Genomic DNA, 27,782 nt, shown 5'->3' on the forward strand with positions numbered 1-27,782 from the left:
TGACTAAATCATAGCATATCTCGTCTGTGAATTGCTTTTTCCACTTAATATTATTTTGTAAGATTTATCCGTGTTGTTGCAGGTAGCCAGAGTATAATTCACTTTCATTGCTATATCATACTCCATTTTGTGAAGTGTGGCCCTTTTTTTTTAAAATCCCTTTTTCTGTGAGTGAACATTTGGGTTGTTTCCAGTTTGCTGCTAGTATAAATAAGTCCTAAGAAAAGTGTTGTACATGTCTCCTGGATCACACATACAAGTATTTCTGTAGAGTAGGGATTGGCAAACTACTGCCTAGTGGTCAAATCTGGCTAGCTGCCTATTTTTTGTGAATAAAGTTTTATTGTCACACAGCTATGTTCATTTGTTTACATTTTGTCTGTGGCTTTGTTTGATATACAAGACAGGGTTGAGGTACTTGTGACAGAGATCTCATGGTCTGAAACACCTAGTATGTGTACTGCCTGGTCCCTGTTGAGGGTATTTGCCTTGGAGTAATGGCTGGTTACTAGCAGAGACATTACTTTGCCAACAAAGGTCCGTCTAGTCAAGGCTATGGTTTTTCTAGTGGTCATGTATGGATGTGAGAGTTGGACTGTGAAGAAACCTGAGCACCGAAGAATTGATACTTTTGAACTGTGGTGTTGGAGAAGACTCTTGAGAGTCCCTTGGACTGCAAGGAGATTCAACCAGTCCATCCTAAAGGAGATCAGTCCTGGGTATTCATTGGAAGGACTGATGCTGAAGCTGAAACTCCAGTACTTTGGCCACCTCATGGGAAGAGTTGACTCACTGGAAAAGACCCTGATGCTGGGAGGGATTGGGGGCAGGAAGAAAAGGGGATGACAGAGGATGAGATGGCTGGATGGCATCACCAACTCAATGGGCATGGGTTTGGGTAGACTCCAGGAATTGGTGATGGACAGGGAGGCCTGGCATGCTGTAATTCATGGGGTCACAAAGAGTTGGACATGACTGAGCGACTGAACTGAATTAAACTGAACTGAATGGCTGCCTATAGAGTATGTACATAGGTAACTCTTCAGAATCAGGACAAATTATTTTCCAGAGTGGTTGTTCTTGTTTAATTTCCTACCAGTGATGTACATGAATACCTCTTGCTCCATATCTTCTTACCTTGGTATTATCTGACTTCTTAATTTCTGCCTGTCTTTGTTTTCATTTTCCTGATTACTAATGAGCTTGAATTTCTTTTTTTTTAATAAATCATTTGACTATTTAAAAAACAATTTTATTAATGTACAACTTAAATACTATGAAAGTCAATGTTTGTAACCATATAATTCAATTGTATTAGTGGATTTATAGTAAGTCATCACCGCAATCCACTTTTAACATTTCCATTATCCTAAAACATTCCCTTGTGCCCAGTTATAGTTAATCCCTACTCCCATTCTCAGCCCTAGGCATCCACTGATCTACTTTATGTCTCTATAAATTTGCCTTTTCTAAACATTTCATTTAAATGGAATTGTATAATATGTAGTCTTTTGTGTTTGTTTTTTTTTCACATAGCATAATGTTTTTGAGGTTCATTCATGTTGTAACATGTATTAGAAGGTTGTTCCTTTTAATTGTTGAGTAATATTAATATCATTCCAGCCACAGGACTGGAAGAGGTCAATCCTCATCCCAGTTCTCAAGAAGGGTAGTACTAAAGAATGTGCTAACGATCAGACAGTTGCACTCATCTCCCATGCTAGTAAGGTCATGGTTAAAATCTTGCATGCTAGGCTTCAGCATTATGAGAATCAAGAACTTCCAGATGTCCAAACTGGGTTTAAAAAGTAAGAGGGACCAGAGTTCAAACTGCCAACTTTCGCTGGATTATAGAGAAAGCTAGGGAATTCCAGAAAAACATCTACCTTTGTTTCATTGACTACACCATAGCCTTTGTCTGTGTGGATCATAATAAACTGTGGAAAGCTCTTAAAGAGATGGGACCATCTTACTGTCTCCTGAGAAACCTGTATGCAGGTCAAGAAGCAACAAGTTCTAAACCCTGTATGGAACAACTGATTGGTTTAAGATTGAGAAAGGAGTACAACAGGGTTGTCTGCTGTCACCCTCTTTGTTTAATCTATACTGTGAGCACATCATGAGAAATGCCAGGCTCAATGAGTTACAAGCTAGAATCAAGAGAAGCAGAAGAAACATCAACAACCTCAGATATGCAGATGATACCACCCTAATGGCAGAAAGCAAGGAGAAACTAAAGAACCTTTTGATGAGGGTGAAGGAGAGTGAAAAAGCCAGCTTGAAAGTAAATATTAAAAAAAACTAAGATCATGGCATCTGACCTCATTATTTCATGGCAAATAGAGGGGAAAATGTAGAAGTAGTGACAAATTTGCTCATCTTGGGCTCTAAAATCACTCTGATGACTGTAGCCATGAAATCAGAAGACATTTGTTTCTTGGCAGGAAAGCTGTGACAAACCTAGACAGTGTATTGAGAAGCAGAGTCATTACTTTGCTGACAAAGGTCCATATAGTCAAGGCTGTGGTCTTCCCAGTGGTCATGTACGGTTGTGAGAGCTGGACCGTTAAGAAGGCAGAGTGCTGAAAAATTGATGTCTTTGAACTGTGGTGCTGGAGAAGACTACTGAGAGTCCCTTGGACAGCAAGGAGATCAAACCAGTCAATGTTAAGGGAAATTAACCCTGAATACTTGTTGGAAGGACTGATTCTGAAGCTGAAACTGTAGTATTTTGGTCATGTGATATGAACAGCTGACTCATTGGGTAAGTCCTTGATGTTGGGAAAGATGGAGGGCAGAAGAAGAGGGTGTCAGGGTGAGATGGCTGGATGGTATCATGGATGCAATGAACATGAACTTGGGCAAACTTTGAGAGATGGTAAGGGACAGAGAGGCCTGGTGTGCTACAGTCCATGGGGTCGCCAAGAGCAACTGAACAACATTAATGTCATTCCATGGTATGGTTATAATCATTTTGTTTATCCAGCTGCTAGTTGATGTCCACTTGGATTGCTTATAGTTTGTTCTATCAGGAATACGACATGTTTTTGTGTGGATATGTGTTTTTATTTCTCTTGGGTAGATTCCTAGGAGTGGAATGGCTAGGTCATATGCTAGGTGTATGTTTAGTTTTTTTAAGAAACTGCCAAATTTGCTTTCTGGAGTGGCTGTGTCATTTTACATCCTCACTGCAATGAATGATAGTTTATTTCTCCATATCCTCACCAACACTTAGTATTGTTTATAATTTTAATTTTAACTATTCTAGTGAGTGTTAATAGTATTCATTGTGGTTTTAATTTGTCTTTTCCCAGTGACTGATGACATTGAACACCTGTTCATGTACTTGCAACCATTTGTATGTCTTTTTAGAAATGAAATATCTGTTCCAATCTTTTGCCTATTTTTAAATTGGTTGTTTTCTTGTTACTGAGTTGTGAGTTCTTTGTATACTCTGGATACAGGTCTTTTTTTTTTTTTTGATACAGGTCTTTTATCAGATACATAATTTGCAGTCCAATCTATGGCTTCTCTCTGCATTTTCTTAATGGCAGCTTGTGAAGTTTTAAATTTTGTAGTCCAGTCTTTTGGTTTTTTCTTTTATACTTGGTGTCAACTCTGTCTGGCCAGGGACACAAAGATTTTTGCTATATCTTTTTCTAGAGTTTTATATTTAGGTTTTGCATACAGTCTGTGGTCTGTTTTGAGTTATTTTTTCTGTGATCTATTTTGAGCTAATTGATAGAATGATTTGTGGAATATTTTCTCTTTTATGTTCTATAATAGTTTGTACATTGTTTCTTGAAAATTTGATATAAATTTCCTGAAAAAGTGTCTGATCTTAGTATTTTCCCTATGGGAAAATTAAAACGATGAAATAAATTCCTTTAATGATTAAAGGACTATTCATGTTTTTTATTTCTTTTTAAGTAGTTTTAGTGAATGACATTTTTAGAGATTTGCCCATTTTCTTTAAGTTTTAAGAGGTGCTTCCCTCATGGCTCAGACGGTAAAGCGCCTGCCTGCAATGCAGGAGACCCAGGTTCAATCCCTGGGTCAGGAAGATCCCCTGGAGAAGGGAAATGGCAATCCACTCCAGTATTCTTGCCTGGAAAATTCCATGGACTGAGGAGCCTGGTGGGCCACCATGGGGTTGCAAAGAGTCAGACGTGACTGAGCAACTTCACTTACTTTTGCTTGTTTTAAAATTTATTGTTATAAAGCTTTTCATTGTATTCTTATCTTTAAATCTGGTTTTGTGTTTCTACCCCCTCCCTGTTTTCATTCCTACTGTTACTTCTTTGTCTTCTCTTTCCCTTCCTTTTAAAAAGACCTGATCAAATGTTTGTATATGTTATAGTCTTTTCAAAGAACTACGCTTTTTATTTTGGTTCTTGGTTGGTTTTCTATCTTTTCTCTGTCTTCTACTTCAGTGATTTCTGTTATTTTCTTGTCTCCTTCTATCTAATCTATCTAATTGTATTTTTCTGGAATTCTTCTCCCCCTCCCTCCAACTTCTTAAATTGCAATTTAATTCATAATTTTCAATTTTTCTTCTTTTTACTCTGAGCTGTTGCATCCTTTTTTTTTTTTTTTTTGGTGATGAAGTATTTTCATTTTTATTTAGTTCTCATAGTATTTAAAAATTTTCATTATGATTACTTCTTTCATTCATGATTTTTTTTGGAATTTTTGAATATCTAAATTATTTAATTAACTTTTCTTTCACATTTTAATTAGATTGCTAGCTTATTTGCATTTTAGTCAAAGAATTTTGTGTGATACTGATTCTTGGAATTTTTCTGAGACTTGTTTTAAGGATTAACATGTGATTAACTTTTGTAAGTGTAGAAAGTGTGCATGAGAAGAGTGATTGTTCTCTAACGGTTGAGTGTTCTGCTTATGACTATTAAGTTAAGCTTGGAATTTGGGTTGTGCAACTCTTATTTATCTTTGTTGATGTTTTTCTTCAACCAGACCTAATACTAATCCAGAGAAGGTTGTTAAAATAGTCCATTATATCATTAACAAATTTACTTGTAGTTCTGCTATTTTGAATATTTTAAGACTATTTGATTATGTTTAAATCAACAGAATTGTTGTATATTCCTTGGGAACTGACATGTACTATGGTTCTTCTGTGTAAGTACTTCTCACTGTTATAGTTTTACTGTTTGTGTGATTAGTTAATGTATGTCTTCCTCATTGGAGAATAAATTCCAGGTGGGCAGGAATTGTCTTTTTCTTCTTATTTTTACATCTACAATATTAGCACATGTGGTGGTGGTGGTTTAGTTATTCAGTAATGTCCGAGTCTGCATCGATTGTACCCTGCCAGGCTCCTCTGTCCATGAGATTTCCCAGGCAAGAATACTGGGGTGAGTTGCCATTTCCGTCTCCAATTAGCATATCTAGAAGGTACGTAGTAAATATTAACTGAATGAATGAATTTGTTTTCATTTATTTATTTTTAAGCACTTCTTTAATGTTTTGGTTCCTGCTGCCTTTCCTCTACTCTCAGACTCTTTGGTCTTAGAATAAACCAAACTTCAGTAACTTTTAATGTTATTTCTCTTCCACAGTACGGTATTTATTTTCATTTGTATGCCATTTGTGTTTTTTCAAATTATCAAAATAGTACATTTAAGAAATAGGATTTTTCTACCTAATTGATTTCTTTATAATAAACATCAGTGATTATTTTAGGAGTTTTTTTTCTCCTAAGTTTTAAAGTTGTTCCTCGCTGATTCTATATCTACAGACATATAAAACTGTGTTAAACTGCTGTTTAACAAACCATTCCAAAACTTAGTGGCTAAACACATCAATAAATGTTTATTATCTCACACAGTTTCTGAGTCAGGAATTCAGGAGCAGCTTAGCTGGCTGTTTTCAGTTCTGGTCTCTCAGGAGATTACAATCAAGACTGAAGCTGCCATCATCTGAAAACTTGCCTGGAGGTGGGGAAGATGCCTCCAAAGAAGCTCCCTGACCTATAGAACTGTGAGATAATAAACAGAATTGTTTTCAAGCTGTTAGTCTGTGGTCAATTGTTACACAGCAATAGAGAGCTCATGCAGATCTCAGAGAAGATGTCTAACTAGTTGTGTTGCTCCATCTTTGTTTCTCGTGCAAAGTTCAAACCTAGCATCCCAAATATCAGGTAGAAGTTAGATCTGGTGAAGATAAGAAGTAAGGCATCTAGTTGAATAAACTTCGACCAGGCCTAGGGATGACTTGAGGAAGGAAGAATAAATCTGGAAACATTCTGCTGTCACTTTTATAGCTGCTCTTTCCTGACTCTGACTTCAAAACACCCTAATTTATTTATCATCAGTTTTGATTTATGTGAACTACCCTGAATCTGTGTATGTTCAGCTACAGTACCAAGATTAAAAGTGGAATTAGAGAAGTGCTACTCATGCCAAAGGCAGAAGCAGCAGAGGAGAAATCAAAGGGAAACCAACTGTGCTGAATCACTAATGGAAGTGAGCTAAAGGGCTTTGTCTCGTTCCCAGAGAACATCAAATCCCTTACTTATGGAATATATAAGCAGATAATTCTACATCTATTATGACAGTATTGGTAGGGAAGATATGTTTGAAGTTTAAACTTTAAATATTTACATTATGTGGAGATCAGACCATGTAATGGTAGCCTTCTCATATGAGGTAATATAGATCAGATCAGTGTTTCTCAATCTCTGTTCATTACCACCCCTTAAGGAGCTTTTTAGTCATTTTCTCTCTCTAGTAACACTTTCATCCCGAGATTTTAATTGTTTCCAGTAAATTTAAGGTTTTTGCTTTGTCATGAAAGAATTTGGAGACAAAATGATAGGTAAGAAGTGGCTTTATTTAGAGAGAAACACACTCCACAGACAGAGTGTGGACCGTCTCAGAAAGAGAGAGCAAGAGAGTCTGAAAACATGATGTGGGTAGTTTGTATGGGCTGGATAATTTCACAAGCTAATGAGTTGGGGATTATTCCAATTATTTTGTGGAAGGGGTGGGGGTTTCCAGGCATTGGGCCACCAGCCACTTTCTGACCTTCTATGGTTGGCCTCAGAGCTGTTAAGGTGCTGGTGGGTGTGTCATTTAGCATGTTATCTTACCAGGAGGAGAAGGGGATGACAGAGGATGAGATGGTTGGATGGCATAACCCACTCGATAGACATGAGCTTGAGCAAGCTCCAAGAGTTGGTGATAGACAGGAAGTCCGGCATGCTGCGGTCCTTGGGGTCGCAAAGAGTGGGGCATGACTGAGTGACCGAACGGATATTATCATGAGCACATAATGAGGCTCAAGGTCTGCTGGAAGTTGGCTCATCTACCATCTTGGACGTAGTTAGTTCTAACCAGTCTTTGTCATGTCCTGTCATTCTTTAAAAGGTTGTGTCCTGCCCCCTTCCCTCCTGTTTCACGCAGATACACTATATGTCTGTTTATGTACAGTATGTAGATCTGTGCTTTATATGGAAAAGAGAGTAACATCTTTCTTCCATGATCAAAACCAAGTTTTGCCCTTCAGGTCACTGTCACCCCTGCTGAGAATGCATGATAAAGATGCTGATATAATTAGGTAAAATTAAAGGTTGTATTTAAAGGGATCATTAAAAAAAAGGTATTTTCATATTGTAATCCAGAGATTACAGGAATAGAAAACTGGTCCAAACTCATGTCAATGAAAAGAGATATAGCATCTGTATATGTTGGTTGGAGAGTGCCTCTGGACGGGTAAACCTGTGAAGCACCGCCAAATCTTTATAACATTTAAGAAAAATGATTATACCCAGATCCTTGCTCTAAATAATGAGCAACAATGTGGCACGTGTCTACATTATTTGTGTTTCCTGAGTCGTTTCTATGCTTTCTTCATGATTTAAGGAGACCAGGTGTTCTCCTCGAAGGGGGCAGTTTTGCTTTGGAGGTGACCACTCTACTGTCCCAAAAAGGTAGAGGCAGAATGCCAGGCTCCTCTTTTGGCTTCCTTATCTTTCCTTAGAACAGTTCTGCTTGTTTCTTCTTGACTGGGTGGGCTGTCTAAGATTACAGGAGACAATAAGTCAAGGCTTGTAAATTCAAGTGTCCACAAAGGTCTTGGCATGTACAGAAATGCATAAACAATGAAATATAAGACATACATACTTTATCAGTCAATTTTGGCTGCTTACTCTGCTTACAACAGCAGCAGACAGTCATTTTTCTTGCTCAGGGGTCTGCAGGTCGGTCAGGGTGGGTCTCATCTCTTTTTCAAGCTGCAGTCAGGTTCTGGTCTGTTCCACTTGCAGCAGCAGCACTAGGAAAACTAGAGAGAGACTTCTAATCTGCTTTCCTGGAACATCATCTGCTGACAAGATTTGTTTATCCTGCCCTGTGTTTTGAAAGGCAAGATAACCAGGCCCCTGTCCTAAGACAGGAGTTTAGCGTATGTGGTTGATTGAATCATTGTTCCTAATTCTTCACTCATTTCCTGATTTAGAAATGAGTATCTTTCTTCATAAAGGTTTCATAGAGTCTTTTTTATGGCACATATTATATGATTGTTAAATATTTTTTAAGTTTTATTTTTAAAATTTATGAAGGATAATTGCTTTACAGAATTTTGTTGTTTTCTGTCAACATCAGTATGAATTAGCCATAGGTATACATATGTCCCCTCCCTCTTGAACCTCCCTCCCGCCTCCCTCCCATCCCACCCCTCAAGGTTGATTCAGAGCTCCTGTTTGAGTTCCCTGAGTCATATCACAAATTCCCATTGGCTCTCTGTTTTATACATGTAATGTTTCGACACTTTGATTTTTTTTTTTTAATGTGAATCTTGGGGTACTTGTCATTTTCATGTCCTCTTCTTTTTTTCTTTTTCTACTCTGTTACCCTGGCTTCTTTTTTTCCCTTACCTTTCCATTTACTTTAAAAACAGCAGTTGTCAGTATGGAGTAAGAGAGAGTTGTGGAGAGAATTTAAAGTATGAAAGCTTCCACTTGTTGATATAAAATAACTTTAAAGATGAAAGTTACTTTCACAAGGCAAACAGCTGCCTGACTGTTCTGAGATTGTTTGCTTTTTGTTTGTTTGGGGATTCAAAGAGTAATTTTAAAAAAGAATTCTTTAGGTTTGAAAACCTAATTGTATTTCTACATAATCATAGAGCACATGGAGACAGGTAGTTGGATGCTGGGGAGGGAGGCCATTAAAAAGATGATGTAACATTCCCACATGCTCTTTTCTCAGATCAGAACCAGGCAGTCCTTAAATTTTCTCTGCAAAATATTGGCTTGGTGGATTGCCCCATCCTCTTGACCCATCTTGAATATGGGGGAGAGTTACTTGGTAAGATTTTAGGTCCTACTAGGTCTGGGTTTCTTTTCCACGGGGATGGTCTTGATCCCTGTCTCCTGTACAGTGTCACGAACCTCCATCCATAGTTCATCAGGCTCTCTGTCTATCAGATCTAGTCCCTTAAATCTATTTCTCACTTCCACTGTATAGTCACAAGGGATTTGATTTAGGTCATACCTGAATGGTCTAGTGGTTATCCCTACTCTTTTCAGTTTAAGTCTGAATTTGGCAATAAGGAGTTCATGATCTGAGCCACAGTCAGCTCCAGGTCTTGTTTTTGCTGACTGTATAGAGCTTCTCCATCTTTGGCTGCAAAGAATATAATCAATCTGATTTCAGTGTTGGCCATCTGGTGATGTCCATGCGTAGAGTCTTCTCTTGTGTTGTTGGAAGAGGGTGTTTGCTATGACCAGTGTGTTCTCTTGGCAAAACTCTATTAACCTTTGCCCTGCTTCATTCCGTACTCCAAGGCCAAATTTGCCTGTTACTCCAGGTGTTTCTTGACTTCCTACTTTTGCATTCCAGTTACAAATAGCTGTGAAAAGAAGAGAAGCAAAAAGTAAAGGAGAAAAGGAAAGATATTCCCATTTGAATGCAGTTCCAAAGAATAGCCAGGAGAGATAAGAAAGCCTTCCTCAGCGAAGACTAGAGATCTCTTCAAGAAAATTAGAGATACCAAGGCAACATTTCATGCAAAAATGGGCTCGATAAAGGACAGAAATGGTATGGACCTAACAGAAGCAGAAGATATTAAGAAGAGGTGGCAAGAATACACAGAAGAACTGTACAAAAAAGATCTTCATGACCCATATAATCACGATGGTGTGATCACTCACCTAGAGCCAGACATCCTGGAATGCGAAGTCAAGTGGGCCTTAGAAAGCATCACTATGAACAAAGCTAGTGGAAGTGATGGAATTCCAGTTGAGCTATTTCAGATCCTGAAAGATGATGCTGTGAAAGTGCTGCACTCAATAGGCCAGCAAATTTGGAAAACTCAGCAGTGGCCACAGGACTGGAAAAGGTCAGTTTTCATTCCAATCCCAAAGAAAGGCAGTACCAAAGAATGCTCAAACTACCGCACAATTGCACTCATCTCACACGCTAGTAAAGTAATGCTCAAAATTCTCCAAGCCAGGCTTCAGCAATATGTGAACCAAGAACTTCCAGATGTTCAAGCTGGTTTTAGAAAAGGCAGAGGAACCAGAGATCAAATTGCCAATATCTGCTGGATCATCAAAAAAGCAAGAGAGTTCCAGAAAAACATCTATTTCTGCTTTACTGACTACGCCAAAGCCTTTGACTGTGTGGATCACAATAAACTCTGGAAAATTCTGAAGGAGATGGGAATACCAGACCACCTGACCTGCCTCCTGAGAAACCTGTATGCAGGTCAGGAAGCAACAGTTAGAACTGGACATGGAACAACAGACTGGTTCCAAATAGGAAAAGGAGTACGTCAAGGCTGTATATTGTCACTCTGCTTATTTAACTTATATGCAGAGTACATCATGAGAAATGCTGGGCTGGAAGAAGCACAAGCTGGAATCAAGATTGCCGGGAGAAATATCAATAACCTCAGATATGTAGATGACACCACCCTTATGGCAGAAAGTGAAGAGGATCAAAAAAGCCTCTTGATGAAAGTGAAAGAGGAGAGTGAAAAAGTTGGCTTAAAGCTCAACATTCAGAAAACTAAGATCATGGCATCTGGTCCCATCACTTTATGGCAAATAGATGGGGAAACAGTGGAAACACTGGCAGACTTTATTTTGGGGGGGCTCCAAAATCACTGCAGATGGTGATTGCAGCCATGAAATTAAATGACCCTTACTCCTTGGAAGGAAAGTTATAACCAACCTAGGTAGCATATTAAAAAGCAGAGACATTACTTTGCCAACAAAGGCACGTCTAGTCAAGGCTATGGTTTTTCTAGTGGTCATGTATGGATGTGAGAGTTGGACGGTGAAGAAAGCTGAGTGCCAAAAAATTGATGCTTTTGAACTGTGGTGTTGGAGAAGACTCTTGAGAGTCCCTTGAACTGCAAGGATATCCAACCAGTCCATCTTGAAGAGATCAGTCCTGGGTGTTTATTGGAAGGACTGATGTTGAAGCTGAAACTCCAATACTTTGGCCACCTCATGCGAAGAGTTGACTCACTGGAAAAGCCCCTGATGCTGGGAGGGATTGGGGTCAGGAGGAGAAGGGGATGACAGAGGATGAGATGGCTGGATGGCATCACCGACTTGACGGGCATGAATTTGAGTAAGCTCCGTGAGTTTGTGATGGACAGGGAGGCCTGATGTGCTGCGATTCATGGGGTCGCAAAGAGTCGGACACGACTGAGCGACTGAACTGAACTGAACTGAGGTCTGGGTTTCACATTCATTTCTACTACTTGTTCTCTTTTGAGATTAAAAGACTAGGCTTCATTTTCACTTCAGTACAATTAAACTGGGCTTCTCAGGTGGCTCAGTGGTCAAGATCTGCCTGCCAATGCAGCAGACATAGGAGTCTTAGGTTTGATTTCTGGGACAGGAAGATCCACTGGAGGAGGAAATAGCAACCCACACCAGTATACTTGCCTGAAGAATCCCATGGACAGAGGAGCTTGGTGGGCTACAGTCCATGACGTCGCAAAGAGTCAGCACGACTGAGCACACATGCACACACAATTAGACTGTCTTGGAAATAATTCTTTCCCCTTTAAAGCAATTGCTAATATTTGCTTCTTTGTTGATATTCTAGTGATCTTCACTACTGGATATTTTCTTTCTGTTCTTTTACATTTCTCAGGCAGTATTGTTGAAACTCAGGCTCTAACTATATGAAGCTAATTGTATTTTACTAGTGTCTTCTGTGTGTAAATGCTGTATTCACTCTGAGTTTGCAAGAAGCAATCACTTAGACTATTCTGGTTTGGCATGTTCGCTCTTTCTAACCACCATTCGAGCTGAACCTGGGAACTGAACACAATTTGAAATTTTGTGGTTTGGCTGCTAGAAGTCAGAGCTAAGCTATCTGAAGCTAAAAATTATTAATGTTGAAATGTTTTAACCCACTAAGTAAACTTGAAAAAATAATGAAATTTAACTCTAGCCAACCTTTAAAAATTGCATACAGCATATTTTTTGAGGCTAGAAATAGAGGAAAAATATATGAAAAGGATCTGAGATTGCTAAAGAATTAGAAATTATTTATTATAGTTTATGTAAAGAGAATGTTAATATTCAAATTTAAAAGCAAAGTAAAGCAAACATAGAAAACCAAATGAACCCAAACATCTTATGTTATCCACGTGATATTCTGCTTTTCTCAAGACTGTACTGAATCACTACATAAAAATAAGCAGATAAAATGCCAGTTGCACTCGTTTGACTTCAGATTTTTTAAAAACATGTTTTCTTTGAAGATGGAATGATAAGATACTACCTTACATTTTCATAGTATTTTATACTTTACTAAATATTTTCACATATAACATCTTAAAAAATGTTTTTACGTTGAGAGCTTGCTTCACCTTTCCACTGAAAATTAAAAGTATTTCATAGGTTTATGCTCATTAAATCTTACAACATATCTAAAGATCTAATGAAATCTTTCAGTTCAGTTGATTCACTCAGTTGTGTCCGACTCTTTGCAACCCCATGAACTGCAGCACGCCAGGCCTCCCTGTCCATCACAAACTCCTGGAGTCCACCCAAACTCATGTCCATTGAGTCAGTGATGCCATCCAATCATCTCATCCTCTGTCGTCCCCTTCTCCTCCTGCCCTCAATCTTTCCCAGCATCAGGATCTTTTCAAATGAATCAGCTCTTCTCATCACGTGGCCAAAGTATTGGAGTTTCAGCTTCAGCATCAGTCCTTCCAATGAACACCCAGGACTGATCTCCTTTAGGATGGACTGGTTGGACTTGCTTGCAGTCCAAGGGACTCTCAAGAGTTCTCCAACACCACAGTTCAAAAGCATCAATTCTTTGGTGCTCAGCTTTCTTTATAGTCCAACTCTCACATCCATGCATGACTGCTGGAAAAAACGTAGACTTGACTAGACGTGCCTTTGTTGACAAAGTAATGTCTTTGCTTTTTAATATGCTATCTAGGTTGGTCATAACTTTCCTTCCAACGAGTAAGGGTCGTTTAATTTCATGGCTGCAATCACAATCTGTAGTGATTTTGGAGACCCCCCAAAATAAAGTCTGACACTGTTTCCACTGTTTCCCCATCTATTTGCCATGAAGTGATGGGACCAGATGCCATGATCTTAGTTTTCTGAATGTTGAGCTTTAAGCCAACATTTTCCACTCTCTTCTTTCACTTTCATCAAGAGGCTCTTTAGTTCTTCTTCACTTTCTGCCATAAGGGTGGTGTCATCTGCATATCTGAGGTTATTGATATTTCTCCCGGCAATCTTGATTCCAGCTTGTGCTTCTTCCAGCCCAGCGTCTCTCATGATGTACTCTGCATATAAGTTAAATAAGCAGGGTGACAATATACAGCCTTGTATATATCTTTAGGACATATCTAAAGCTGGGTAGGTATATAGTGTATATTGAAAGGAAGTCCTTTGCTCCTGTATTGGTTAACACTTTGAAGAGCTATCACTTCTCACCTTCAGGATGCACTTTCAACTTTATATGTGAATATTTTCTTTGCTCTGATATCTGGTGGTTAATTTGATTCATATTGTCTTTGATGATGATAAAAAAGTCAAGGAAAAGTGTTTGGGGCCCTTCAAAAGTGCCAGTCTTCAAAGCAGAGTATGTAGCATGGCCCATTAGGTTATGGGAAGAAAATACTAGAATTTTTATTGGTGTTACATCTAAAACATAAAATAAACCTTAATTGACATTTAATATATGGCATCCTCACTTGATCCCTGTGTTATACTGTCATGTGTCAGGTAATAATCCACGAGGAAAGGGTACAGAAGGTTTACAGAGACACCTTGTTTTTATCTTTATTTTCAATATTGGGGTGGATTATAGTCCTATGTGGGCCTAGTTAGGTCAATTTATGGATTTAACTAAATAAGATCTCACAAAACAGGCAAATGGCATAAAAGGAATGCAAAAAAACTGTATATTGAAGGCAATACTAATAATGTGAGTAGAAATGAACCACATGTATGTAAAAGTCAGAGCTGATGACTCTCCTACGATTAATGAAGTAAAAATCATTGACAGTCTAATCTCATTTGTAAAGACATCCCCAAAATTTGGAATTATAAAGAAAACAATTTGATATATGGAATTATCTCCATTATTGTTAATAATGAAACTTTCTCTGTTATTTTGTTCCTTGAAATAGTGATAGTAGGTAGCCACTGTTAAGAAACATACATCACAGAAAAACAGACATTCACAAGTTTTTCAGTGATGTTTAACGTCATGTGACACGTATTCAGTATCTAGAAAAATTTCACTAAAATTAATATTAGATATTTAAAAGCCTCTTTTGGGTTTTCTTAATAGCAGAAGACCAAATGCAATACATTTTTAATAACATTAGGGACACCCTTCAATGGACATGGATTTGGGTGGACTCTGAGAGTTGGTGAAGGACAGGGAGGCCTGGCGTGCTGCGGTTCATGGGGTCACAAAGAGTCGGACACGACTGAGCTACTGAACTGAACTGAACTGTTCTTTTGTTAAAGTAAAATGGATAACAAGACAGGGGAAGCAAAATGGCAATAATTTACATGGATTCTTTTAGGAATAAATACTTTCACATGGAAATCATTGCCAATGATGTGAAGCATTAAGAATTAAAGCAAATTATTTATTGAGGAAAGATGCTAGACAGTTAAAGTACAGAAGTTTCTAATAGGGCCCAGATTATCTTCTTAGCTAGATTCTGTTTCAGTAATGAGATACATGAACTAAATTATTCTTAAGCCTCAAAAGTGGAGATAAATCAAGGAAGATATATTCTCAAAAATAAATGTCTTCTTAAATATAAAACAATGTTTATGAGGGAATTTCCTGGCAGTAATATTCTTGTTCTGACCTGATAGGGGTTTGGATTGCTACCATATATATACATTTGCTACAGTTCATCAAATGAAACACTCAAGATCTGGGCATTTCATTGTGTGGAAAATTTACCTTAAAAGAAAAAAAAAATCATACTTATTAAACTCAGGTTAATGATACACACATCTAACTTTTAGGGGAAAGTATATTTATGTCTCTGACTTACTTTGAAATACATTTAAATACATCTAAGATGGACTGATGAATGAATAGATTGATGGATAGTCTAGTGTATTAGTAGACTGTACAATAGTATAAATATATGTATATATGCATGCACACTCAGTTGTGTCCAACTCTTTTTGACCCCATAGACTATAGCCCTCCAGGCTCCTCTGTCCATGGGATTTCTCAGGCAAGAATACTGGAGTGGGTTGCCATTTCCTTCTCCAGGAGATCTTCCTGACCCAGGGATTGAACCTGCATCTCCTGCATTGGTAGGCAAGTTCTTTACCAGCTGAGCCACAGGGGAAGCCTGGTACAATAGTATAATAGTAATAAAATGGCAGTTGCAGAGTCTAGGTGGTGATATATAGATGTTCTTTGTAAAATTCTTTGCATTATTCTGGTACATCATCCTTAGTCTGTAGTAACTCAGAACTTGATGTCATATGTGTGAAGAATGCTTCAGGATGGTACAGTTTTTATAAAAACCTGACTAGTTTTTATTGACTCTTTATAGTACTCTGTAATGCGATGAGGAGTGATCATGAAAATCATTTGAATCGCAAGAGCTTCTTTGGTTATGTCACAGCAAAGATTGTAAAAAACTGTTGAATTTAAAATGGGTGAAACTTTTTTAAAATGGAAAGATGTGTCAAATTTGTTGACCCTTTTTGTAAAACAAGTGACTGTGCAACTTGCCGCCTAGTAGATTGCAAATCAAGCAATCAGCCAACCAATGGAACACTCTTATTCCATCCCTTCAAAGTAAAGGTGATATTTTTACAATGAGTGAGAAAGTAACGACAGACATAAAAATATAGAACAGTATTCAAATTTCTGCTTGGAAGTGTTTTATGATGTGGTTTTTGTCTTCAGAGATATACATATCTTGTGAAAAAACTCTTAACAATATTTTATAAACTGTTAAGAAATCTTCCAAATAGTTTCATTTGATTTTGAAATCAATTTTTTAAAATGTTGAAGTGTAATACATCTTGATTGGTTTGCAAGAATAATTAATTGGCCTGAGGGAAGATGAACATTTATTAGCCAAAGTTGAATAATAGCTTTTGCAATTATCCTTTCTCAACTACAGAGACATTACAATTGAGTACTACAATAAGCAGAACTTAGGAACTGTTTCAGTTGCTGGATTACAAAATATTTAAATCAGTATTTTGAAAACAGTGTACATAGTTTCATTTATTTTCATTGTTTATTAGATTGAAAAGATCTGTACAACTAGTATATAATATATGAGTATTCTTTATGCTTCTAGATATTACTACTTTGTCACTTACATGTATCACAAATATCACCTTCAAATTTATAAGTCATCTTTTTACTTTCTTTATGGCATATTTTTATCAAAAAAAGTTCTTAATTAAAGCTATGAAACTATTGATTTGTATTTTAAATGAAAAAATACATGAAACTTTTTAAATGCTTGTAATCTTTTATTTTTAATCTCTGTGTATTTTTTACTGTGCATAATGTATTAATAAAATAGTTTATATATAATGCATATGCACATACTGGAGGATTGTAATAAAATTTTGTTTGTGTTTGTTTTTTTTTGGTGTGTTTGTTGGAGTATGTAATCAAAGAATTTTGGAGTTTTCCAAATCACTCATGATCTGGCACACTGTTATTGCTAGCAGCAATTATTTATACTAAAAGTTTAAATCATTGTTTTAGAGATTATAAATCAACACATGGTTTCTAGCTTGTGAGCCTTTGTTTTTTTCAATGTTAAACTTTGAAAAATGAAGTTTACCTTTAGTCTAAGTTCTAAAAGTGGTTCTCAAATGCAGAGCAGCATCAGTGTCAACTTAACTAGAAATAGAAATTTTCAGGTCCCATTCCAGACCTATTGCTAAGCAGAAATGCTGGTTAATGAGCTTGCCAGGTGAGTTTAAGCTCAGTCACATTTGAGAATCACTGGCCTAGATGCTTTAGACTCCTGTGTCATCCCTTCTTTTTTCTTCCTGCTTCTTGGTATATCTGAGACAGTGTCTTCAGATCTGGTGTGTCTCAGTTTAGTTCAGAGTTCTGTTCGTCTCTACTTCAGATTTCTACTTTTTCCTTTTCTCCTTTTCTCCTTTTTCCTTTTCCCTCCTTCCTAATGTGAAAAATTATTCATTAGTGCTATTCTCACAAAAGGGATAGTGTTTTGGTTCTTAAAATTTGGATGCCATAGCCAGTATGACAAACAGTATGTTTAAACGGGCTATTTTAAATATTTCAAATTAACTTTTGTTAACTACTTCCTGTTGGACTCAATATGCCTTGATTAATGTCCTATTCTTTTCCATCTACGCCCTCTTGTTTTCAGATTTTTTAGTTTCAAAATAGCTTTCCAACAACTAAACTTTTAAAATATACACTTCAAAGTATGAATCACCTAGATTTAGCAGTTGTTGAATTTTGTTTCATTTGCTTTATCTCTCTTCTACACATACACACACACACACACACTTTTTTCCTTTGCTAAACCATTTAAAATTGTGTACATCAATACCTTTTACTCTTAAATACTTTATTAATATTAATAATAAAGATCAAAGTACCTTTAAGTGGGACTAATATAAAATTGTTTTGAAAGGCCAATTTATTACAAATGCTAAACCAATTATTAAAGCCTGTTAAATATTTTCAGAGCTTTCTATAAATGTCTTATTGAGAAAAAAAGTAAAACTTCAAGTTGTGAGTGTATCAATGAATCCTCAAGCCTTTCTCAACCAGAGTTTTCATCTGAACTTTGCAGAACACAGGGATGATTTCAGTGACTGTTTTCTCATTTCTGTCAAGGATGGTGCATAACTAGTACCAATCCAGATGCATAGGGGAGAAGTTCATTTATTATATATATAGTGAAATTGAAAGTCACTTAGTCATGTCCAACTCTTTGTGACCCTGTGGACTATACAGTCCGTGGAATTCTCCAGGCCAGAATACGGGAATGGGCAGCCTTTCCCATCTCCAGGGGATTTTCCCAACCCAGGGATTGAACCCAGGTCTCATGCATTGCAGGCGGATTCTTTACCAGCTGAGCCACAAGGGAAGCCCAAGAATACTGGATTGGGTAGCCTATCCCTTCTCCAGCAGATCTTCCTGACCCAGGAATCAGACTAGGGTCTCCTGCATTGCAGGCAGATTCTTTACCAACTGAGCTATCAGGGAAGCCTTATGTATATAAGGGTTGTATTAAGTGTTCCCTTTGGGAACCCAGGTTAGTTGAACTGTATATTTGGCAAGTTTTTAAAAGGGTTTTGCTTTGACTAGATTGTAATGTTTATACAAATAATATATATATATATTTTTTAGATTACAGGTCCCCCAGGTTGTGGAAAAACTCAGTTTTGTATAATGATGAGCATTGTGGCTACATTACCTACCAACATGGGAGGATTAGAAGGAGCTGTTGTGTACATTGACACAGAATCAGCATTTAGTGCTGAAAGGTAGGAGATTTTATTTTCTATTATAATGCTTTATTTTTGTAACATATACAGCATATAATATTTACAAACAGATTAATATTTACTTTTGATAATATAGAGTATTGTTAATAGATTCAGTTTTAAAGAAATTTTCTTTTTAAAATGACACAGGAAGCGCATTCTTTGTTTCCATACTTTAAACTTTTTGTTTTAATTTGATGTATAGCCAATTAACAATGTTGTAATAGTTTCAGGTGAATATTAAAGTGACTCAGACATACTTATACATGTATCTATTCTCCCTCAAGCCCCACTCCCATCTAGGCTGGCACATAACATTGAGCAGAGTTCACTGTGCTATACAGAGGTCTTTGTTGGTTATTCATTTTAAATATAGCAGTGTGTATATAACCTTCCTAAAGTCCCTAACTCTCCAGGAGGCGTTTTCTTTTTGCCTTTTCTATCCCTTTATTATGGTTTAAAGGGAATTTCTGGATAAGCCGTGTTTTTCACAAAGTGAGGAAGAAATAAATTTAAGAAACAGAGGGAGAAATGTAAGTAGAAAATGGAGAAGAGGGAAAATTAATAAGAAAGACAAAAGGTAAACTGCTTTGTAAGTAATTTCTAGTTGGAAATAAAATTTGTGAATGAAAAAATTGCAATTTTCAAAACATTTTTTATTGAACATTATTTTACTTTAATCTTTGAAATAATGTGATATTAAATGCAGGAAACACTGATAGTAAGTATATGCATGCTTAGAAAGAAAAGATTTCCTTAGTTTGGCAAGGACCTTTGTTTTAACATTCTATGAGAAAGGCATTCAGTCATTTATGTAATTCTGTAAATCTGAAGATAAGTCTGGTCTCCTCTTCTGCTGCTCTGACAAACATTCATAAACAGGAGTGCTTATACATCTGCAGACTGATTCAATTCTGTTTTCTTAGCCAAGGTGTAGTGTGTCACAATGAATCTTCCTTATTTTTCTCTACAAGTACTACAAAGATCAAAGTGTATTACCCGACCAGGTAAATTCCAAATGGAATTTTGCCTAGAGCTTATTTGCTTTGTTCTGCACTTCTTGATAATCTTTTCTTCCTAAGTATATACCAATGGTTTGTCAGCTGTTTAAGTTTGTGTTATATCTTTGTATCTTCAAAGCCAAATCCTATAAGTAGCACATACTGGCTACTCAGAAAAAGTTTGATAAATGAGGGAATTGACAAATGTTACTCTCAGATCATGGAATCCAGATACCATTTCCTACTAAAAGGAACAAGGGTTCCGTAGGGGAATGGCCAATTCTAACTATGGAGCAGAAAGGTTTTGTTTTTTAGTAAGAGGCAAAAGATTTATTTGATCTGAAGTGAAATCAGAGTATTAGGAGGTTTATAAGTTGAATCTGAAACATCAGATATCAAGAGAGCTATCAAAGACTACTTACAGGGAGTGTCAGAAGGACTTAAGAGTCAACCTGAGGAGCTCGCACTAGCCAAAGATGAAACAAATTGATCACCAATAGAACAATAATAGAAGTAGACTAAGACACATGAAATATATTTAAATTCATGAGTCTGTTATATTAAGAATGAAAAGCAACAAATTAATCACCCTTGGAAAATTCTGGAGATGCAACTTATTATTTTGAAAATGGGTTTTTATAAAAAAGGAAATAAAGCATTTATTCTGGTTTCTATATAAATATTACTAAGTAGTAGATATGTCTTTTTTATAGACAATAAATGAAGAAGAAATAATAGAATATCACCAAATTATAAACCCTAAAAATCTAATGGATCTAGGCAATGAATCATTTCAGTTCATTTCAGTCGCTTAGTCGTGTCTGACTCTTTGTGACCCTCTGAAATGCAGCACGCCAGGCCTCCCTGTCCATCACCAACTCCCGGAGTTTGAGTAAACTCCTAAAGTCCATGGAGTCAGTGATGCCATCCAGCCATCTCATCCTCTGTCGTCCCCTTCTCCTCCTGCCCTGAATACCTCCCAGCATCAGGGTCTTTTCCAGTGAGTCAACTCTTTGCATGAGGAGGCACTGAATATTGTGATACAATAAATATGTATTTTGTAGTCATCCTGGTTCCTGTCAAAAGAACTTCTAAAACGTTTGGAATTTCCTGAGTGATAGAACTGAGAAAAGCATCATTTGTATTCATAATTACCACCTTTCCAACCATACTTGATTTATGCTAATGAAATGACTCTCGATGGCCCTCTAGATTGCATCTAAGTGAAACTGATTGCCAGAGGAACCTGTCATGTGACTATAGGTTTGAACTTTCAGCCTTACCTTCCCAGTCTCTGAGCAGGGAAGGACTAGAATTGGATCAATCAACATTTCAATCATGCCCATGTAATGGAGTCTTCCAAAACCCTCTAATTGATAGAGTTTGGAGAGCTTCTGGGTTGGTGAACCCATTGAGGTGTTGGGGGTAGGTGGTGCTCTCAATTTATTGCTGACTGGTCTGAAGTAACAGAGGTCTGGGACTTGTGATTGATGTCTGAGGTCAGGGCAGTCTTGTGAGTCTGAGCCTTTAATCTGTGGGGTCTGAGTTAACTCCTAGTAGTCAGTGTTATAATTGAACTGACTTGTAGGACACACAGTTAGTGTCCATAGGGAATTGGAAAATTGCTTAGTATAGAAAACCTACACATTTGGTGTCAGAAGTGTGAATAAAAACGGTTCATAAACAGAAAAGCAGGCTAGCATCACAAAAAGGCAACCAGTCATTGTGGTACTTCCTGATGGAAAGTGATCAAGGTTTCAGACCAGTTTACAGGGGCTTCCAGGTGGCGGTGGTGGTAAAGAACCCGCCTGTCAATACAGGAGACATAAGAGATGTGGGTTTGATCCTTGGGTCGGGAAGATCCCCTAGAGAAAGAAATGGCAACCCACTCCAGTATTCTTCTTGGAGAATCCCGTGGACAGAGGAGCCTGGTGGGCTATAGTCCATAGGGTCACAAAGAGTTGGACACTGCTGAAGTGACTTCAGTCACTTAATAATGTTTCTTAACTCACAAGGAACTTACGAAGGTCATTTGAAGACAAGGATTGAAATTTATATTGTTTTTACTTTTCTAGTCTATTCTTCACAAGGCTTGGAAAGTGTAGTCATCTAGTGCTAGGGTCAGATTGAATCAAAGGTCCCAGTGCTCTTTTGTATAGATGTCAGACTTGCATTCTTATAGTGCCTTCTGGAGTTGGACATAGGGGATTACAGAGTGGCACCAGCTCTGCCCTGCTTGGTCACGTTTCATTTGTGCTATTACAAGACTGTTTGATCCCTTTTGGTGTTTCGGGGAAGGGTAGGTCAGGAAAGCTTTCTCCTGCAAGCGGTTGAATACCCAAAGAATAGTGGCTTAAACAACAAGAGGTTTATTTTTTCCCTCATAGCAGGAAGACCTGAGTTGCTGGCGGTGGTTCTGCTTCTCAGTGGTGGTAGAGACCTAGGGCTGGTACATTTTTGGCATTATATCCATCTGTGTTCAAGTCAGTGAGATGAGAAAGAGCCCATTATATCTTGATCAGGAAAGTATACTTTTCAGAATAGCTGCCTCTTCTTCTCTGCTGATTTTTTTTCATGCTTTGGAGTCCTTCTCCAGATTACTCAGTTGGTCACCCTTGCATGCAAAAGAGAAGGGGAAAATCAGGGGGAAAATATTTGTAACAAGCCTGATGGGGCTGGTTAACATTATTGTCTGAGTGAAATTGAGGTTCCCACATTGCAGGGAAGAAGTGGAAATGAATATTGGTGGGTAATTAACAGTGTCTGCCACAACTGAGATAGTTTATGGACTTGGAAAAGATATAAAGCAGGAAAAATAAGATTGAAAAAGGAAAATTTTTAGCTTTCTGTTTGTCTCTATATGGAGCACTCTCTCCATTTTGTGCTTAAAACAATCTGTTGGAAAAAGGCAAGTGAGAACGTAAATTGAAGAATTAATATGATGGAAGATTAAAGAATTCACATCTAGAGAATTTAGGGTAAGTGGAAAATATTTTCTATCAATAAGTTGCTAAATATCTTTTTATCAAGAAGGAGGAAGAAAACAGTAAGTAGAAAGAAAAAAGAATAAATAAAAGTAAAAAATTTAAAATTTATTTAAAAAAAAGGAACCCTTGTGGGTGATGTACTTGAAAGCACTTTAGAATGAATTGAAATGATTAGTTATATATTTTTTCCAACAGTGCACTAGCTAGCTTATTTTTATATGACTTTGAGCAGTATGTTAATCATACATGTTCATCACAGACTGCAATTGTATTTCCATACTGTTAATAATTAGATAATAGTATGAAAGTGAAAGTCGCTCAGTTGCGTCCGACTCTTTGCAACCCCATGGAATATGCAGTCCAGGGAATTCTCTAGGCCAGAATACTGGAGTGGGTAGCCTTTCCCTTCTCCAGGGGATCTTTCTAACCCAGGGATCAAACCCAGGTCTCCCGTATGGCAGGCAGATTCTTTACTGGCTGAGCCACAAGGGAAGTCTGAGAATACTGAAGTGGGTAGCCTATCCCTTCTCTAGTGGATCTTCCTGACCCAGGAATTGAACTGGTATCTCCTGTATTGCAGGCAGATTCTTTACCAACTGAGCTATCAGGGAAGCCCAGATAATAGTACGCTGCTGCTGCTAAGTCACTTCAGTCATGTCTGACTCTGTGTGACCCCATAGACGGCAGCTCACCAGGCTCCCCTGTCCCTGGGATTCTCTAGGCAAGAACACTGGAGTGGGTTGCCATTTCCTTCTCCAATGCAGAAAAGTGAAAAGTGGAAGTGAAGTCGCTCAGTCATGTCTGACTCTTAGCGACCCCATGGACTGGAGCGCACCAGGCTCCTATAATAGTGTAGTCTGGTGCTAAACCCTCAGGTAATAGGGACTGCCTTGGGGAGAGGGGAGTGTCAAACAGGCAGAATTCTGAATCCCCTTCTTCTGATTGATTCAGGAAAAGTCTGTTTTTATTTGTTTTACCTATTGGATTTCTGATTAGGGTCTGATATAGTTTTAGATACTATATGCTGTACACACCTTGAGAATATGGATAAATAGATTAGTGACCTACCTATGGATATTTTGACAGCCGTGAAAATTCCAGTATACATGAATTGAATAAATACTATATTGTCCCTATTGGGGATAATTAGAAAAAAATATGGAGCTGTAGGTTAAGAATAAAAAAGAAAGGTAATATGAATGGTAAGTAGTAATAGTGATTTTCGAAATAAAACTTTGTGAGAAATAAAATGGTTAAAGGAAAAGAAACCCAGGTCTTAGAACTGCAAGTGGATCTGTGTGTGAGAAAGGCTGAAGGATCTGGGGAAGCCAGAGATGGGACTCAGGGCCCTGAAAGGTGGCGACTTGGATAGGAGGGATATAGAACTAGAACTGTAAGAGGCGGAGGTGGACATTCCTGAGTTGTCATGAAATCAGAAGAGCTTGAAAACCAAGAAGAAAGATGTAGTGCAGTAGGGGAGGAAGACAATCAAGTAATCACAAAAAATAGCTAAGTATGCAAAGGAGAGGTATATGTTGTGTTGGTACCATGTGGAAGCAATGGCCAAGCGTAGGTCTGACGGAAGTTTTCTACTTAGTGTGCGGGTCACTTCTCAGGGTACCAGCTACTCGACCACTGGTGCCGTTTAATTCCTACCAAACTACTCAGGACATCAGTCTTTCTGAACCAGTGAATCAGGGAGCAACATGTAGTGGTAGTGACAGCTTGACTTTGGCTGATTCTGATGGCAATGGCAGTGTGGTCTTAGGACCATTTACCTACTTGACAGTACAGATCCAGGATCTTTGATCCAGGAGACAAACAGTAAGTCAAATAAATTCCCTTTTACCAGTTTATGAGATGGCTTCTTGAGTCTGATTAGGTTTTTCTTGGTTTACTTCCAGCTCTCCTATCACTTGTGAATCCAGGTAAATTAGTGGTGAGGGAGATCCTGAAGATTTCTATGATAGAAAATAAAAATTATTCATAAGTACTTATTATCACTAAGACAAAACTTTGAAATATTCTGGAATCTGTAAGGAACTAATAGATTCACATTATTATACTTAGTAATACCACAGTACTGAGCAAGTACATAAGTACATATTGAATTAATGAACAGGAAAGTATTACACGTGTGCAAGAAGCTTTGAGAAACCATAAACATATTTTAGCATATTTATTATGCTAGATTTCAACTAGAATTTTGAAAAGCCCTTTTTTTTTTTTTTTTTTACATTAAGCTCATGTTTTGTTTCAAATGGGCATTTGGTCACTGATGTAAAGCTTTTAACTTTCTTTTCATACAAGAGCTGCGAAGTAACAGGGGAAACTAATAACAAAAAGCTTGATCTGAATCCAGTCTTCTTCACGTGAATGGTAATTCCATTTCTCCAGCTGCTCGTCTGATTAGTCAGGAAGTCCCTTCAATCCTCTTTGAAACTCTGTCTTGAGTGCAATATTACTAGTTACCTGAGCTATTCTCTAGGTCAAGTCATCATCTCTTATCTGGATGACTGCACTAGCTGATCTTGCTGTCACCCTTGCCCCTCCATAGCCTATTCTCCATTTGGTAGCTAGAGTGATTCTTCAAAAAAAAAAGACATCCAGGGTTTTCCTCGTGGCTCAGTGGATTAAGCATCCACCTGCCAACGCGGGAGACACAGTCTAGGAAGATCCCGCATGCAGCAGAACACATAAACCTGTGCCCCACAGCTACTGAGCCTGCAGTCCAGAGCCCACACGCAGCAACTAGGGGAGGCCACACGCAGCAACTAGGGGAGGCCACACGCAGCAACTAGGGGAGGCCACACGCAGCAACTAGGGGAGGCCACACGCAGCAGCTAGGGGAGCCCACACGCAGCAGCTAGGGGAGGCCACACGCAGCAGCTAGGGGAGCCCACAGGCAGCAGCTAGGGGAGGCCACACGCAGCAGCTAGGGGAGCCCACAGGCAGCAGCTAGGGGAGGCCACACGCAGCAACTAGGGGAGCCCACACGCAGCAACTAGGGGAGCCCACACGCAGCAACTAGGGGAGCCCACAGGCAGCAACTAGGGGAGCCCACACGCAGCAACTAGGGGAGCCCACACGCAGCAACTAGGGGAGCCCACACGCAGCAACTAGGGGAGGCCACAGGCAGCAGCTAGGGGAGCCCACAGGCAGCAGCTAGGGGAGGCCACAGGCAGCAGCTAGGGGAGGCCACAGGCAGCAACTAGGGGAGCCCACACGCAGCAGCTAGGGGAGCCCACACGCAGCAACTAGGGGAGGCCACACGCAGCAGCTAGGGGAGGCCACACGCAGCAGCTAGGGGAGCCCACACGTAGCAGCTAGGGGAGCCCACAGGCAGCAGCTAGGGGAGCCCACACGCAGCAGCTAGGGGAGCCCACACGCAGCAACTAGGGGAGCGCACAGGCAGCAGCTAGGGGAGGCCACACGCAGCAGCTAGGGGAGCCCACACGCAGCAACTAGGGGAGCCCACAGGCAGCAGCTAGGGGAGGCCACACGCAGCAGCTAGGGGAGGCCACACGCAGCAGCTAGGGGAGCCCACACGCAGCAGCTAGGGGAGGCCACACGCAGCAACTAGGGGAGCCCACAGGCAGCAACTAGGGGAGGCCACACGCAGCAACTAGGGGAGCCCACACGCAGCAACTAGGGGAGGCCACAGGCAGCAGCTAGGGGAGCCCACAGGCAGCAGCTAGGGGAGGCCACACGCAGCAACTAGGGGAGCCCACAGGCAGCAACTAGGGGAGGCCACACGCAGCAACTAGGGGAGCCCACACGCAGCAACTAGGGGAGCCCACAGGCAGCAACTAGGGGAGGCCACACGCAGCAACTAGGGGAGGCCACACGGAGCAACTAGGGGAGCCCACACGCAGCAACTAGGGGAGCCCACAGGCAGCAACTAGGGGAGGCCACACGCAGCAGCTAGGGGAGGCCACACGCAGCAGCTAGGGGAGGCCACACGCAGCAGCTAGGGGAGCCCACACGCAGCAGCTAGGGGAGCCCACAGGCAGCAACTAGGGGAGGCCACACGCAGCAACTAGGGGAGCCCACACGCAGCAACTAGGGGAGCCCACACGCAGCAACTAGGGGAGCCCACAGGCAGCAACTAGGGGAGCCCACAGGCAGCAACTAGGGGAGCCCACAGGCAGCAACTAGGGGAGCCCACAGGCAGCAACTAGGGGAGCCCACAGGCAGCAACTAGGGGAGCCCACACGCAGCAGCTAGGGGAGCCCACACGCAGCAGCTAGGGGAGGCCACACGCAGCAGCTAGGGGAGGCCACACGCAGCAGCTAGGGGAGCCCACAGGCAGCAGCTAGGGGAGGCCACAGGCAGCAACTAGGGGAGGCCACAGGCAGCAACTAGGGGAGGCCACACGCAGCAACTAGGGGAGCCCACAGGCAGCAACTAGGGGAGGCCACACGCAGCAGCTAGGGGAGGCCACACGCAGCAGCTAGGGGAGGCCACACGCAGCAGCTAGGGGAGCCCACAGGCAGCAACTAGGGGAGGCCACACGCAGCAACTAGGGGAGCCCACACGCAGCAACTAGGGGAGCCCACAGGCAGCAGCTAGGGGAGGCCACACGCAGCAGCTAGGGGAGGCCACACGCAGCAGCTAGGGGAGCCCACAGGCAGCAACTAGGGGAGGCCACACGCAGCAACTAGGGGAGCCCACAGGCAGCAACTAGGGGAGCCCACATGCAGCAGCTAGGGGAGGCCACACGCAGCAGCTAGGGGAGGCCACACGCAGCAGCTAGGGGAGCCCACACGCAGCAACTAGGGGAGCCCA

At 39.8% G+C, this 27,782-nt stretch overlaps 1 protein-coding gene across 5 annotated transcripts in view; it reads left to right on the top strand.

The window, feature by feature from the left end:
- RAD51B (RAD51 paralog B) overlaps positions 1–27,782 on the top strand; it is a 628,595-nt gene that overhangs the window by 11,366 nt on the left and 589,447 nt on the right. For all 5 annotated transcript variants that reach the window (XR_011488349.1, XR_011488348.1, XM_070469537.1 and 2 more), the window contains exon 5: positions 18,870–19,006. Coding sequence is in view for 3 of the 5 variants with exons in the window: in XM_070469537.1 (XP_070325638.1) it covers positions 18,870–19,006 (137 nt within the window). In the remaining 2 variants the exon portion in view is untranslated. The remainder of the gene's footprint in view (positions 1–18,869; positions 19,007–27,782) is intronic.

This window comes from Odocoileus virginianus, chromosome 6 (genome assembly GCF_023699985.2).
Source record: "Odocoileus virginianus isolate 20LAN1187 ecotype Illinois chromosome 6, Ovbor_1.2, whole genome shotgun sequence".
Taxonomy (NCBI): Eukaryota; Metazoa; Chordata; class Mammalia; order Artiodactyla; family Cervidae; genus Odocoileus; species Odocoileus virginianus.